Source organism: Plectrocnemia conspersa, unplaced genomic scaffold (assembly GCF_051122295.1).
Source record: "Plectrocnemia conspersa isolate PC_06_02 unplaced genomic scaffold, ASM5112229v1 ptg000010l, whole genome shotgun sequence".
Classification (NCBI taxonomy): domain Eukaryota; kingdom Metazoa; phylum Arthropoda; class Insecta; order Trichoptera; family Polycentropodidae; genus Plectrocnemia; species Plectrocnemia conspersa.
This window is the reverse complement of record NW_028277174.1, coordinates 20,391,296-20,408,363: the sequence shown is the minus strand read 5'-3', so window position 1 is coordinate 20,408,363 and position 17,068 is coordinate 20,391,296. Positions and strand designations below refer to the sequence as shown.

Genomic DNA, 17,068 nt, shown 5'->3' with positions numbered 1-17,068 from the left:
ACGTCATTTATTTCGGGGGTACCTAATAATAAGCGTACCGGATGAATATGTCACTGTCCTTTTAAAAAATCAGTTGTGCTTTTGCTGTCGAGTAGTTAACACGACTTTTTTATTTTATAGGTTAGTACACACTTTTAGGACGACATTTAAATAATATTATATTTTTTTATTCCTTAGTTTATATAACGGAGGGCTTCAGTTTAAAAAATCAACGTAAGAGTTGTGAAAGTGGATATTTTAATTAGTGAAGTCGAAACAAATCCGACTAAATCTATTCAGCAAGTCTGTTTGGGTATAGATGTTTCAAAACCTTCTTTAATTAAAAAAAATGCTATTTATCCAACATCTTGTAACTGGGAACGAAAAATGGGTGATTTATTTTAACCAACGCCGCAAAAAGCATTGCGGTAGCGCAGGTAGCAAAGCCAAAAAAGGCACTCATTATAAAAAGATTACAAGGAAACCATCCACTATGAATGCTTAAATATGCTCGCACAATAACGGCTGAGGTCTATTGTGAGCAACTCCAGCGTTTTAATGTTGCAATAATTACCTCCTCTAGCATACATCGTTGTTATGTATTATCTTAGATAAATGTTATTTAAACGGTTAATTACTTGAAAGCTTCAACTAAAATTTATATTGCGTATAAATCTATGGATCTACTCTCATTATCAAAATTAAATTCTTTCCAAATGGTCGAATTCTTAATTTGATTAGCTGATTACTTTTCTGTTTTGTTTGATTGTCTAATTATATGTTTTTTTTATTTACTTTCAGCTAAACTTGACGGTGTTAAAACGTACATGCGAATGCGGCGAGTGCCTTCCCACCTCCAAGTCAAAGTGATCAAGTGGTTTGATTATCTTTGGCTGATGCAGAAGTGTTCAGACGAAGAAAGGGCAGTCAGTTGTCTTCCAGATAAGCTGAAAGCTGAAATAGCTATCAACGTCCATCTGGACACGCTAAAAAGGTATATAGTGTACAACACCCATAGTAAATTTCTCGGACTTGAAAAAATTAATTAACGCTCTAATTCCAAAGCTCGCCAAGTTCCAGTGAAATACAAAAAAAAACTTTCTGTGTTCCCTTGATGAAAAAACTTTTTTCGAAATATTCTAATTGTGTTTGCCGTCGACTTGGCGACGCGATTAATGTGTTAATATTGTATTAATTTTTGGCATTGGATTGTTTGCGCATGTTCGACCGTTAAGCGAAGTTTTGATTAATTTATATAAAAAAAATATCTGAAAAAACTACTGTCACTTTCGTGGAACGGCGTCGTTCAATGCATATTTTATGTTTACTGTAATAAAGTTTGAAAAAATTTCATGCGCGAAACGTGATAAAGCAGCAAAATTACGCTCAAAATAGAATATTTACAAAAATAATATTTTTATTGAAATAAAATAAATTTAATAAGCTAGAAAAATATAGTTTATATTTTAGTTCCGATAATGTGAATTCGATTGTACTTTTTAAAAAAGTGTAAATTAGCGGTACTGAAACTTGGCAAGAAGCAAGCACTTCGCGAGAATTTTCTCCAATAAGTATCTATCAATAAGCAGTGGTGTATTCTTAACACGAATTCAACTATAATTAATTAAAAAGTAAATTAAATTGCTGCAGTGTGTACTATTTTATATTTTGTTTCAATTTGTGCACAGACTTGTGAAAAATAAAAGTAACCTAGGGCAAATTAAAAAACAAATACGTATATAAACAAGTCTAATTTATTGGCTGATTAATCAATGGCCTAAATAAAAGTATTTACGACGAGAATCATTAGTTATTTTTTCTCTTAGTCTATTGTCTTGGTCTATTAATTGCATTTTTAGCTTTTTTCATGGCTTAAGAAAATAATTAGCATTTAGTATTATTTTATTACGAACCAAAGTCTAAAGGTAGTATTATAAAAATAAGTAAGATTTATTATTTTTTAAGGAAGTTCTTTGAACATTTAGACAGTAATTCAATTGAAATCATTTGATTTCGTTATAGTATATTTTAATGAGACTATTTAGTACTTTTCTAAAGACGGCTAATGACATAATTATTTTTTTGAAAAAAATACTGCAATAAATATGTACTTTTGAGATAATTTATAAAATTTATAGTATTGTAAAATTTCGTAAATTAAGCTAATTTATGATTTGATAAATCATACCATAACAAGTAATAGTATATTTTTACTGCCATTAACACCAAAAGTATTTTTGTATGTACGTAAATTTGATTTACGTGAATTAATAATTACGCTTAGGTTTCTTGTCAATGTGTTTGCATTAAAATTATATACAAAATTTCTTGAGAATTCGAGAAATTTTGTTAAATAAAAATATATATGTAACATATAGTACGTTATTGTAATACATAACGCAGTATAATGTTACACAGTTTTTTTATATTATTACTGAAATGTGATGATTTGTTATAATGAAGGTGAATATTTCTTTGATGGACTACAGAGCGTCGAGTTACAAAGGAGTTTCGAACTCCCGTATTTATATAAGAATCGTAGAGAAAATTATTAATAACTGCTCTAACTACTTCACATTTATATTTTTAAAAATATAAAAATAAAATTATTAAAAAAATGAGATTATAGTTCGTCGACAGACAAATTTCATGACGTAATTCTGTAAAAAGCACACACACATTTTTGAAATCTGTCGACTCCCACATGGAGCGGTTTCTTCTTAACAGAGTATTAATGTAGTTTTTTGATAACAAAAAAATAAGGCTGATTGGAGTAGTTTAAAATATCGTAAACATTTTTTTCTATTTAAATTCTTGTGACCTTTACTAAAAGTAGAATAAAAACTTGCATTTTAGGGTATAATTCTTTTACATAGTAAAAATGCTGTTGAGGATTGCAAAATTAGGTTACTTCTAATTTCTAACATTTAAAACTTGAGAACTTCTTAAAATATTTCCAAAAAACTGTTACATGAAAATCTAATCTAAGAGCATGGAAAATGATTTTAAATACTAATTTCGTCATAATTTTATGCAAAGACAAATAATTTTCAATATTTTATTGTTAGTTTATAATGTACTGAGACGTTAGCCATGTGACTTATTTTTTAATATACATTAAAACATCAAAATAATTACCTTTCTGTAATGCCAAAAGTGGGAACCGTTACAGTGGGAACGTTCGGTAACAAGCGTTCCCACTGTAACAGTGCCGACACATAAAATAAACTCACTCCTTAGTTTGTCTGTTTTAATATATAAACATAAATAGTTGCTGATGTTATTCGCTAATTATTAGTCAAAATGATCTAAATCCGGAAGAATGGATTTTTTTATTGTTTAATACATTTAAAATATTTTCTATGAGCTAAAGTAGCCTAATAGTAGTAATTTAATACCTAGTATGTACGACCTAGCTTGATTTTAATTAATCATTACGATATTCATCCGTGCAATCAGAAAAATCTAGGTAAACGTACTGTAATGATCGATTGGAATTATAATTATATAATAATCATCAATTTCGATTTCTCAGACACAATATAAATTCTGTTATGTATTTTTTATATATTTTTTATATATGTTTACTAAATTTGTTAGATCTAAAGATTAGCTATTAAGCTAAATAAATTAATAAAATAAAATAAATAAATAATAAGCACTAAAGTCCATATGGGATTCGAACGCAAGTCTTACAGATCAATAGTCAGTGACTTTTACCACTCGTCTATCGTGCCGGTTTTAAATTTATTTTTGAGATGAGCAACGAAGTTTTTATAGAACTTGAGGATTTTTTCAGAAAAACATTAAAATAATGAGCAACCGAATAAATTTTTAAATAACTATTTGCGAAAGTATTAAAAGCAGTAAATAATGAGGTCGAGTGTTATACATTTTTTAAATATAATAAAAAACTACATGAAAAACAATATTAGTATTTTTTCAGTAGTTTGTATTTTAATGTATTTACATACTTTTTTATAAATAATAATTTCTTATACGTTATTTACATGTGTAAGTTCTTATAAATATTTTTTTTAATAAGTTTATGTATGTATAAAAGCACAGATTATGTTCAAAATTTTTATAATTTAATTTATGCTAAACTTATGCAATTTTTCCACTCTTGCAAAAACTTTCGAAATCAATTAATCACATAAATTGGTCACTTACTATATATCCTATTCTTTCTTCAGATGAAATTATTTTATTTATCACACTTTAATTATTTTTTGTCAGCTTGCAGTTTTACTTTTAGTGATACTGAAATTTGACAAATTTTACTAAGGCATTTTTAATGATTACTTACTATTTTGTGATAGAACAGTGAGAGCAAAGTATTATTATTATACAATTTTAAATCGAAACGAATTTTCACACAATATACCGCTTGCTATCATTTATTAACGTTTATTAAAGACATTAAGGCGATAATAATTCATCCTTTTTTCATATTAAATTTCGAAAAAAGGGTATTTTTTGTAAAGTATTCGAATAGTCATTTTCCTTGCATTAATAGTAACTATCTGTGAAAATGATATATCAAATGTTACAAATTCTAAGTAGTTCTCACAGTCTTATAACGATGCTTTGCTCTTATATTTATGTTTTAGTATCTGTTTTATGGTATATAGCAACGTTTACGGGTCTAATTGTACATAATGGAACACCGTGCGTCGTTTCCAAACGAGCGTTAAGTTTCTCCTTTTTCCAGGGTGGAGATCTTCCAAAACACTGAAGCGGGCTTCCTATGCGAGCTAGTGCTGAAACTTAGGCCCGTGCTCTTCTCACCCGGGGATTATATTTGTAGGAAAGGTAAGTGTTACTGCCCTTGTTTTATTAATTTTTAACGCCATAATCCCAATTTCGGTTCAAACGTTTTAATTATTATCAATCCGCAATGAGAAAGTTTGTGCGAACGCGTGTGTCGGGGCTATATGTTAGTCTTGGGTAGAAAGGCCATGAAAGTTTTATGGCCGAGGGCGAATTTCACGTCGTTACGAATTCTCAAAGTTAAATCTTAATAATCTCAGACCTCCGGATTAAAATTGTAGCATTAACGGCGCCTTTAAAAATTAATTTACGATTCATATTGTTGTAATAGAAAATAATTATCTGGTTTGAAAGCTTATGCGGCGAGAGTCGCTGATAAAGTATGCTAACTAAAAGGGTTAAACCTTATTGAATGGGTTATTATTCGACCGGCGCATCGTTATAAAATTAAGGTTTTGACTTAAAATCATTGTAAATTAATAAATAAATATAACGGGTACATTTAATTTAATAAATAATTGAAAACCTTAAATATCGTTGAGTTCGCACTTTTTTCAAACATATAAGATAAGCACGATAGACCAGTGGTATAATCAGTGAATAATACATTGGGTTCAAATCACATTTACACAAAAAAATTCCACCGTTTCTTGAAAATCAGAATTAGTGATTATTATTTATTTATTATTACAATTTTTATAGATTTAACTAATATGACGAATGAATATGGTAATAAAAAAAAAATTATAAAATCGAGCAAAATGACATATATTTCATAAAAGCTTTAATATTAGCTTATAATTATTAAAATAAATATCACAATTATATAGACTTAGATTTTAATATAGTATCTCCCTACTTATTTAGTGGTGGTTGATTGTGTTCACCCCATTGTAACACATTAGGCTAACGCCTGCAATGTTACAACGGAAGATTTACAATAAACAATCTATTATATACCTTCTTTGTAAAAAAATATTTTTACATTATTATCCTCAATTATTTATATAGATTTAGTCACACTGGGTTTGCGTGCTTTATCTTATAAGACTTTTTAGTCATTACTAAAATCATTCATACATTCTGATCGAGATTTGATTTTTGATTCTTACCCAAAATTGATTTTAATTCTCACCATTTAATTTGTTGTCTATAATAAATATGTTGAGATCTCAATGGTCGTGTGTATGTCATTAATAAGGAAGAGCAGCAGAGCCAAAATGGACCACTGTGCTCCTAAATGAGCAAAATACCCGACGAAACGACAAGTACCATATATCACATACCGTTTGAGAAACCCGAGTATCTTAATTTCAGAATTAGAATTTCGTGACAAACATTATCTAATGCTCATGGAAAGTTAGGGTAGACGAAGTTGACCAGGGCTTAAGTATCGAGAAAAAATGCGAAACCGTGTTTATTGTCCTCTAAAGCCAGTCGACGATGATTTTGGATAAATTTGTGAAAAAATATATTGAAGAATTTAGCCGTTGCGAAAATATCGGCTATATACAGGATTATTTGTGTATTTTTTATGATCATGAATCGATTCAGTTGTAATTAAAATATATCAAATAGGAGTAATTAGCTTTACCTGACAATCTTTTAATTTAAAGTTCTTGTAAACTATATTTGTACTGTGCATTTTTACATATGATGGCGTTTCATAGTTTTAAATAAAAAATACAATATATACTGCAATCTATAGAATTTTTAGTATTGAATAATAAATTTAGTTATCTCTCTCTATGTTTAAAAATAACATATTTTTCGCTTTCAGTATATAAAATTTTATATTTTATATGAACACAGCTGGGATTTTATTTGCATTCAATTTAATTACAGTATTCGAACGTACTGATTTTTTTATGTGATAAAAATATAAATTTTCAATTCATTCGCTTCACTATAATGGCCCGACATAGGCATTTTTTTCAAATGTAGGTTATCATTTAGAAGGGGAAAACTATTACGGACGGATGCACAATGGAGCATTTTTGTCGAATAAATCGAGAGGTACAGAGGCAATAAATGAACTGTGACAACATTTCGACCGGTGAATTTTTCAACGCTGGCAACCTAACGCGTACGCCACAATGGAAACGTCGAAAATTAAATTCGAATAATAAATTCGTTCGTTTAGAATTTAATTGTTGAAATTATCGGCGACGCGCGTCATTTGCACAATGAACAAGAGGGGGCGATATCGAAAAACGGGCAAAGCGATATCGAAGTGTCAAATAATAAAAAAAATTGGAACAACAGCGTGAATTTCGACCATTATCGATCGATGATAAATAAACGTTTCAATATTGTAAGTAATTCCGTCGTCGTTTATACAATTTTCTGAGAAAATATTTCAATAAGCTTACTTGCGGAAAATTACAAATTTTCTTTCCCCCTTTTTTTATTGCTTAATACGCTTATATATTTTTTACATAACATATATACAAATTTATGTTACAGGTGAAGTTGGAAAGGAGATGTACATAGTAAATAGGGGCCGGCTGCAGGTTATGGGAGATAATGGCAAATCGGTACTGGCCACCCTAAATGCCGGTTCATATTTCGGAGAGATTTCAATATTAAACATGGGCACAGCAGGTAAACAACTTGGTAAATATCAGGCACGGGACGCCACGCCATGTCAACAGATAATAATCTACTGAAATATATAATTTTTTTTTTCTTTATATTTTTCAATAATTAAACTTTTTTTTTGTTATTGAGAATCTATTATATTTTTAATATAATGTATAAAAATATTTCGATAACTCCGATCGATTTGCTCCCCTTTACTTTTATATTATAATTTTGTGGAATGCCTATCGAACGCTGTCTCTCTCTATCTCTCACATGAATTACAATTTCGTATGCGTGCTCGTTATTTCATTGCTTTATTTTGTGAATTATCAATGCAAAATTTGACAACAGCATTTCTCAGATTATATCGTAACAGCATATACCCAAATGTTTAATTAATGGTGCTTCATTCACTCGGTTGCTCCAAAAACAAAATTTTCGTCAAAGCCGCACGTGGATTAATTAATAAAACGCGTGTTCGCAAATCCGCGTTTGTAAAACAGCTAAGCAATAAAACGCGTCTTTTGGCCAAGACTGTCAATTTGTCGCGTAATTTATAAATGTACAATAAATTCATTAATAATCTATTGCTATTTTAACTAGATTTTTAATTATGTAAGCACAAATAAAGTAAAGAACGAAACATATCGAAGTGTTCGCTTCTGTTCGACAAAACATTTAATTAGCTATCTTTCCTCACTTTATCAATGTTTAATTAACTTTTATACTACACAATAAATGTTTACATACAGATACAAATTTATTTTAAATGAAATAACACTGATTTTATCTGTGACGAAAAACGTGTCAAAAACAATTAAAAGTTACATGTTTTCAAATAACTTTTTTATTAACTTAAAAATCGTTAATTTGCGCTGTTTTCAGCAATAAAATTACAGAAACTCGGCACGATTATAAAAGTTGGCGGCGGCATGTAACAAAGTACATAATAGGTATAATGAATATTAATAGTGGGGTAAAAGTGAGACGAGCAAAACCACGCGGAACTAAATTTCTTGAATTCACTGTAACTTAATTCATTATCATAAAACCGCCACGTTCATAGTAGTGGTACATATTTTTTGGGAAATGCTGCGCTTACTTTAAGAAAACGCGCACGCATAGCTGTAAATCTAAACAACATTGTCTTTTTCAGATCGTGTGTAAAATTAGTAAAATTTGTGATATGTTACTTGTTGGCATATATTATACAAACAGTGGTGACTAAATAATTAACACACTCCAACTTCTGCGATTATTGACTTATAATATCAATGTTTAAATCCAAATTGTTTGTACATATGTATATTACAATATGTATATATTAAGCAATAAAACTATATAATTTTACTTAAGTAAAACTTATATTTTCTATATAACATAAAATATAATGATTGATATGTTTGTAAGAAATATTAAAGTGATTATACAAGCTGTGATTAAAAAATCACGACAATTTACATTTTTATCAAAAAGAATTTATTTATTCTTTTATTCTATTGTGTTTATTTTTAAATAAGGCAAAGCTAATTAGTTATAAATTTATTATTATTACTATGCAAAAAAATAATAGTCCACGCACAGTTGTGTGATTACTACAATATAAATACGTAAAGCTTTCCTAGCTTTGTCTGCGACTGAAAAATCTAGTCGTCTCCAAATACCAGAGTTTACGTGAAGAGGGAATTTGCTGTTTTTTTTTTGTTCCAGTCTATAGATCGGGGATCGGCTACTTTTTTAATCTATTATCCAAAATATATTTATTTACACTGACATTGCCCCATCGATTTGAAAAGTAGAAAATCATATATTATTTCAATTTAAAAAGTTTTATACAGAGAATACAATTATAAATATAAAAAAAAGCTATAAAATCAACTAATATCTTTATTATAAAACATAAATTCGAGAAAACATTTTTACTTCATGTTTTGGAGAAATGATGTTGTTTCATTTTTTATATAATGGCATTTTGGAAATTTTGATGTCAGAGAAACGTCACAGTGAGCACGTTCGTTACTGAGCGTTCCCACTGCGTCGGCGCTGACACGATTTTATTGCTTTTGACGCGAATTTTTGATTTCTGAGAAGTGATAATTGTTTTTGCACTCTCCTATTCAGCAAAATTCGGTTTGAATACACTTTATCATATTTTTAAAACATATGGTAATATCCAAGTGCAGACAAACTATGGAGCAATACGTGGGATGTGACATCTGTACTTTTTCTTCTGCTTATTTTCCCCTAAAAGATAAGTTGGCTTAGAGTTTATTTTGTTTGAGTTTTGGTTTGAATAGCAAATGAATATTTTGCAGCCGTCAAATTGAGTTTCGTAGATATTTTAAAGTAGCGCCTATCAGTTAAATGTATTCGTTTTAAAATATTCGCAGAATAACGGATAAGCAACCTGATAATTCATATTACAGCGCAGATAAAACTAATCTAATTTTAATAAAGTTTCTTTTATAAAAGATTTCATTTTAGTCATAATATATTAATTTTATAGTCCACCGTCAAAATTAAATTTTGTGCTGAAACCAAAGTAAGATAGACAAAATGGCAACGAAATATTTCAAAAACACTGTTTCGCCTTGTCTGTGAGCGTGGGACAATTTTATTATATGAATTTGCTTATCGAAAAAACACGTTAAACAGCTCACCCGTCCCAATATATTGTTGATAATGTGTTTGTACTATTGAGTCCAAGGATTAACAAAAACCTTATGAAGTGCCAACCATTATCAACTCTTGTGGGTTATATTTTTGAAAGCGTCATAATTTTTAATTGTGTAATGTTCTATTTATAGATCACCTAATTGTACATGTAGAATTTCCTCTTTTCATGTTTGCAAATGTGAAGAGTAAATATTTTTTATTACTTCTTAAACGATAATATATATTAATTAAATAATCAAATAATTTATTCTGTGTAGTTGGTATCAAAATTGCATAATTAAAAAATATTGTTCACTTCTCGTGTTAGCGGTGCTAACCATCAACCGATGGATAACGAGCGAGAAAGACTAACGATCATAAATCACTGATGGTAAATAATAACAGTAGACTTAAATGTCGTTTTTTCATGTATGACCCGGTACATGGTATACCATACATAGTTTTTATTTAAATAATTAGTAAGAAGCTTTATTTTTGTGATTAGTTAAATCAGACCGCAGTGAATTCAATAATAAAAGAGATTTTCCCTAGTAAAGGTTAACACTACGATTCTCTGAGTTATTATCTAATATTTGAGTATTTTCACTGCATTTTATAATGAAAATATAAACAATACTTAAGTAAAATTCATCAATATGCATATTATTAAATAAAATAAAAAATGGTTAACTTTACGGATGTTTGGACTTTAAAAATCGAAAATCAAAGAATTTCGAGTGTGTAAATAGTCAATTACTGCTCTACATACATAAACGCTCACATACAACGTCCTGTTTGTTTGATTATAATATAATATTATACATACCCCTAGCGATGACCGACAGCTTAAACTTAGTTTGATTCTCCATATAGCATAGATTGATCGATATTATGGCTTAATGATTTGATACATGAAGAATTCGATTTTCGTGCTGAAAATTTGTAGCTTAAAATCCCTATTTTTTTGGTAATAAATTATATACTATTTTTATTTATTTATTTAAATTAAGATTTGTAATTTTATTGTACTTCCTTCTAAGCTTATATTGATTATCTTTAATCCTTTTGGTTGATGAAGCTTCTTGCATTAGTAACCCTGGCGTGACATCTCCGTGCATGGTAATATAAAAATACACTTATTTTTATTGTTATTATAAAATGACTCGCCTTATTATTAGATTATTTGTTTTATTTATCAAATGGACCGTACTGAAAGTTTTCAATTATATCGAATGACTTTTTAATGATTTATATTTAAAAAACGTAAATAGAAAACTTATAGTATAGTAATTTTTTAATAATTTAATATCAAACTATTTTTTGTAATTCATTTATAATTAATAATAGTGTGCAGTAAGTTTATTGTTTATGTAAAAAATATTGAATTTATTATGAAGCATCAATCACTAATCACCATTTTACTTTTCGGTTGTAAAAAATGTTAATTATTTGTCTTTATTTACATTAAATATGTGATTAGTGCATTGATAAACTGTCCTTACTAATAAGAAGTTACAGTAAACATAAATAAATAAACTTATCTACACAAAATTAAGTGAATCTGTAAAACGCAGATAAAAACAATTTGAATCAAATAATATTTCAGGTAACTTTATAGTATAATATATATAAATTCTTTCTGCTTAAAATTATACATTTACATTCAACTTTTGCTCATACATTTTATATACCAATGTATGATCAATTGGTGTTAGTGTTTGAATATATTATTCAAGACCCCTTCGCATAGGTTCGATATCGCGTTGTTTATCATTTTTATTCTGCGTTCGACAGGAAACAGAAGGACGGCGTCTGTCAAATCTGTAGGATATTCCGATCTATTCGTCCTGAGCAAAAAGGATATGTGGGACGTTCTGAAGGAGTATCCCGCGGCTCGTCTCCGATTGGAGTCGATAGCCGTAAAGAGACTGGAGAGATATAAGAAATCGCCCATAGAAAAAGGTGATGAGAAGAGCATGCATTTCTATATATCTATAAAAATAGTACATAGTTTTGTATTAATAATAAAATGTGCATAATATATAATACGTATATATAAATAAATATTTCAATGTTTAAAATATTTGGACAAATTATGCTACCGCAACGTAAAAATATAATAATAAAAATTGTGCAGGTCAGATGCGGTATTTTATTTAATTTATTTTTGTTATACTTTTTAAATCGTTAAGTGTATATACTATAAACATTGTGTATAAAGGGGGTATTTGAAATTGATTTAATTAGGAGATTCAGTGTCTAATATTGATTAATAAAACGCAATTGTAATTTAAATGTATTGCTACTTTTTCAATAGAAAAATAAACAATTTGTTATATTTTATTATGGATAAGGTGTAAATACCACACCTAATAATTGTGATATAATTTTAATATGCGATTTACTACATTTTAATTGAAAGTAAGCAAAATATAGAAATAATATTCCAAAAAGCGCAATATGTAGTGAATTCTAGGATTTATTTAGGTTGTTATTTTAAGTTATATAATAAAAATATATTCAAGACAAAAAATAATAACGTTACCTCCTTTGATATACACATTTTTATACGTATGTACATATATTTATTACGTATATAATAAGTGCCTTTACTATTTTGATGCGCCCATAAAATCTATGCTTTCCTTACTGTTTTATTTTTCTCTTCCGTTTTTCTATTTCTCCGTCTATCTCTCTCTCTCGCTCGTTCGTCGTAAACCAATCTTGGATAGCGTATGTTGGTCTTCTTCTTTTCGAAATGTATACTTTTATTTTTTAATCTTATCTATCCTGGCTTTAGCGGTAAGCTGAGTAGAGGCTTTTCCATAGTTAAAAAAGCACTTAGACGATTTGCTTTCAGTTGCCATGGGACGGTATCATTCTACGCCGGGACTGATAGAGTCTCTAGGAAAGGTGCCCATAGAGGAGATGCTAGTACCGTACAGAGACCATTCGATATTTAGGTAAGAGAGCGAATGAGGTCCTTCGTACACGAGCTGTTGTTTCTCTTAACTTATCGACGACAACGTCTCGTGTACGGATACCGTTCATGACAACGACATGTCGCAAGTCATACGTGTGATCGTTTCAGTCGCACCGCCAGTCCCATGTGCAGGGGTCTATTAGGGGCTATTCAAACCGCTAACCAAACCGCTAGAGAGGGAAGCATCGGCGGCATGGTAGGCCTAGGGGGCTTGTCTCCTGGCTCTCCGATGTCGGCTGCTTCCAGCGCTCGTTCGTCAGGCTGCAGATCCAGGGTGCCGATCCACCACGGTGCGGGACATTCCACCCGCCCCGGTAAGCCTCAAGATTTAGTATTAGTTGTAGACGCTTGCACACGGAGGAGACCATTTATAGCTGCTATCCGAGGTTTTTGTTTCGTTTGTCCGACCCCAAGACAAGAAGTGTGTACGAATTTCGCGATTGTTCTTACAGGTCATAGCGATTCTATATCACAACTGGCCGAGTCGGGTGAGACTCCTCTGCTGGGATCTCGAGAAGCGCTGGAGTCTGAGATGAAAAAGTTGAGAGAGCGACTGCAAACTTTGGAGTCGGTCAATGCTACCATGTCGGTGAGGTTAAACCAGCAAGAGTGGGAAATGAAGCAGAGGTAAGTTCTAATTATTATTGTAAATAGTAAGCAGGGTCTATATATATGTACAGTTCATTCCGCTTGCTGTGTGGGGTTCTTCTTAAAAATAGAGCACTAAATCACTGTAACCATGGTAATATTAAGGATGAACGTAACTAAATACTGTAACTAAACGAACCACCACAATAGCTTTCGTTATGTCCTAAAGGTAAAATAGGTAACAAATAAATAGCACACCCTCCAATGCTGCAAAATGATATTTCTTTGTTGTGTAATGATTGCGGAAACATCACACCATCGGATGAAAAACAATCACCTTTAAAATTTAGCCCGTTGTACAATTCGGCCTTAAAATATGTCCATCGAAAAAATGACACTTTTTATAGGCTTGGACATATTTAGTTAGTCGAATAAACGAGTGCAACAATTGGCTGAATGGTCGCTGCGTGATTATGATTCGCCAGAGAGCTTTCCATACCTATGATACTTAAGTCTGGTATGCAAAGAACGAAAGGCAAACGGCCGGAGAGAGACAGAAAGGAACATCGCCAGACTACGAAACCTCAAAGAACAATCCACTGGACATTATCCTCCACTTATTTCGCCATCAGCTACACCAACACCTAGGCATTCTGATTTCTCGAGATTTTGATGAATAAAAAAATGTATATAATATAGTAAAATATTGAAGATAAATTATTACATATTTTTCTAAAAATAAACCTTTAAAAAACACATGCCATTTGAAGTAGAATCAAACATCCTCGTTCTTTTTTTTAACAAAAAAATTAAGGGCCCTTCGGCTGTCAATAATAATCGTGAGACCTACTTCACAAAAACAATACAAAAAAAACCTTTTTGAATTATCGAAAAAAAAAATAGCCCTAAATCGTTTTGCATTCTGCCGAATCGCATACATAGTTTCTTCTTATATGAACGAAAACAAAAATAAAGGCAAATAGCAAAAAAATTGTTAGTCATTCAAATACTTTCGATCTTCCGAGAAAGTATGCATATTTTTAAACATCTGGCACAAACACCTTCAGGAAGGTTTCTTATCTGAGTATCTTCTTCTATTACTTAAGCAAAAAAGGCGAGTTTAAATGATAAAAATTTGTTAACCATTTTTTTGTCATTACCAAATCCATATTAACTCCTTTCAATAAGTGTGCATATTAAGCATGGCAGTGGTTGTAAACCTTTTAACAATATTCGTACAAATTTAATTTTATGTAATAAAAAATGCTTTATAAAATTTCTCTAGTAATAAGAATTTTTGATTTGGTATGTTTCTCTAGAAATTCTCGAGAAGAAACACTATCACCACCGTTAAGTCGAGAACTCACAGCATCCCACAATGAGATATCAGAAGGCAACGCGATTAAAAAACTTTAAAATGCAATTGTTGAAGTCATTAATTCAAAGAATCAGTAATTCAAAGAAACAGCAAACAAAGACAACGACAGTGAAGATGAATATCTCCTTGTTCGTGTGACTAACCAGGATGCAAAAAATGTATCACCGGACTATTTTTATTTTATGCTAGTAGGCAATGACGGGAGCCCAGTATCTGAACTGAATACCTGTGCTGATTTTGCACAATTGCAATTCCACAAAAACACATTTAGGAGGGAGAGCAGGTGGGGGCATTTGCCTTTCACCCATTGAATTAGGCCATAAAAAGACATGTCAATAAAATACTGTGAATCATAATAAAAAAGCTAGCAATACTTAAGAGACGTTCCTGATTCTAAACCAGAAATTTTTGAGTTATCCCTCAAAGAAAATCTAAAAACAGTCTTGAACCTATACCGATTTTTTTTTAATATATGCTTTCAGTGAAATCATATCGGACTACATTTTCACCAGTAGATACATATTTTTACCAGTGAATATATAATTTATCTGGTAGGTGCTAGTAAAATTATATTACTTCGTCTTTTCCATATGCAGTAATATACATATATATTTACATACTTAGCATTATTTATTTACATGCGATGTATAAATATTACAGTGAATGTGTATTTTTCAATAAATTCACTAGTGATGTAGAAATAAATTTTCACCAGTAGATATATATGTCTACTAGCGAAAATATAATTTAACTGATAGGCGCTAGTGAAATTATATACTAATCTAAAATGTCTATGAAACTTAATTTGACAGTTGCGAAACGTCCATTTGCTGTTCAAACCCAAACATAACCTACACCAATTAACCAAGCCCAACTTGATCTAATGAAAGTTTTAAAACTAAGTATGGTTTTAGAACTTTCATTAGGTCAAGTTTAAAATACAAACTTAGCCAGCTCACAAACAACAGATGTCGAATCTCGCATATTGCTCCATAGGTTGTCTGCATCTCGATATTAGGTGTACGCTATGTTTTAAAATATGATAGCTATCCTTACCGATATTACTACAGACTTCTAATATGAGAGTATTAGTATATTCATCCAGAATTTTAGTCAATCGGAGTTGTTATCTTGTTATCCATCGTCCTTTGGAATTCAAAACTGGTGGTTGATTTTTTATTTTTATTTAGCAAACATTGTTAATAAATACTATCGAGGTGTTTTATATTATATTTAAAAAATATTATTTATCATTTCCAGAATGGCTGAAATTGAAATGCAACTTTGCTGCAGCCGATCTGGTAGTTCTATGGAAGACAACGAAAGAAATAGGGAGAGCATCATTTAACAGCGGAGCTCGCTGTCCGCGGCGCCCGCCTACCTTCAGTACTGCGTCGTGTAGACGGTCGCCCGGCGGCTATCTGGCAACTCCAGGCCGCTTCTGGCAACACGCGCCACCGCGACAGTGTGGCCAACATGCGAACACAACCCAAAAGGGAAACGGCGCGCTCGTCACATGTACATAAAAAATTTACTTCAATTTATGTTCAAGCAAAATCGAACGTTCTGTTATTTTTTACTCTTAAAAAACTTTGATTTAAATCTCTTTTTCAACAATATAACAGTTTATAGAGAAATTTATATAAAAAATTACTACTATAAAAAATAAAAATAAATATTTGTTCGATGATATCTTATTTTTAGTTATGTCGTGATTATGATTTAATGTCAGAAAACTTATAAATACGTATCATATAAAAAAAACGATCGATCTGTATTCAATAAGTCACTTATAAAGCGTGTAAATTAAAGCTGAACACTTATTTTTACATTGTAAAAGTGCATTGTCATTAAAAATGCACTTTCAACACACCTGGCCTTTTAGATAGGTATTATAAATAAAATTAAAAATAAATATATATTGTTCAGCTTGAATTTATCTGTCTTTATGATGTTATAATTAGTAAATTGGTGGTATGTTAGTGTAATAATATTGTAATTAAATGAAGGCTATCGATTTTTTTATTCAATAAAGCATTGTGTGTTTTAGCAATCTCAACATTTAATGATTTTTTACCATATATAATTTATTTATAATAAATAATTAAAGACCTCGAAAATATACATAT

At 30.3% G+C, this 17,068-nt stretch overlaps 1 protein-coding gene and 1 long non-coding RNA gene across 2 annotated transcripts in view; one reads left to right on the top strand and one right to left on the bottom strand.

Moving 5' to 3' along the window:
• Positions 1 to 16,983, top strand: part of LOC148230939 (cyclic nucleotide-gated channel alpha-3) — a 232,171-nt gene extending 215,188 nt beyond the window's left edge. Inside the window, exons 9-16 of the mRNA XM_088194402.1 lie at positions 781 to 973; positions 4,694 to 4,794; positions 7,219 to 7,356; positions 11,785 to 11,952; positions 12,851 to 12,953; positions 13,082 to 13,287; positions 13,426 to 13,600; positions 16,200 to 16,983. Coding sequence (XP_088050528.1) covers positions 781 to 973; positions 4,694 to 4,794; positions 7,219 to 7,356; positions 11,785 to 11,952; positions 12,851 to 12,953; positions 13,082 to 13,287; positions 13,426 to 13,600; positions 16,200 to 16,287 — 1,172 coding nt within the window. The 3' untranslated portion in view covers positions 16,288 to 16,983. The remainder of the gene's footprint in view (positions 1 to 780; positions 974 to 4,693; positions 4,795 to 7,218; positions 7,357 to 11,784; positions 11,953 to 12,850; positions 12,954 to 13,081; positions 13,288 to 13,425; positions 13,601 to 16,199) is intronic.
• LOC148230935 (uncharacterized) overlaps positions 1 to 17,068 on the bottom strand; it is a 565,745-nt gene that overhangs the window by 437,375 nt on the left and 111,302 nt on the right. The gene's annotated exons all lie outside the window — the stretch shown is intronic.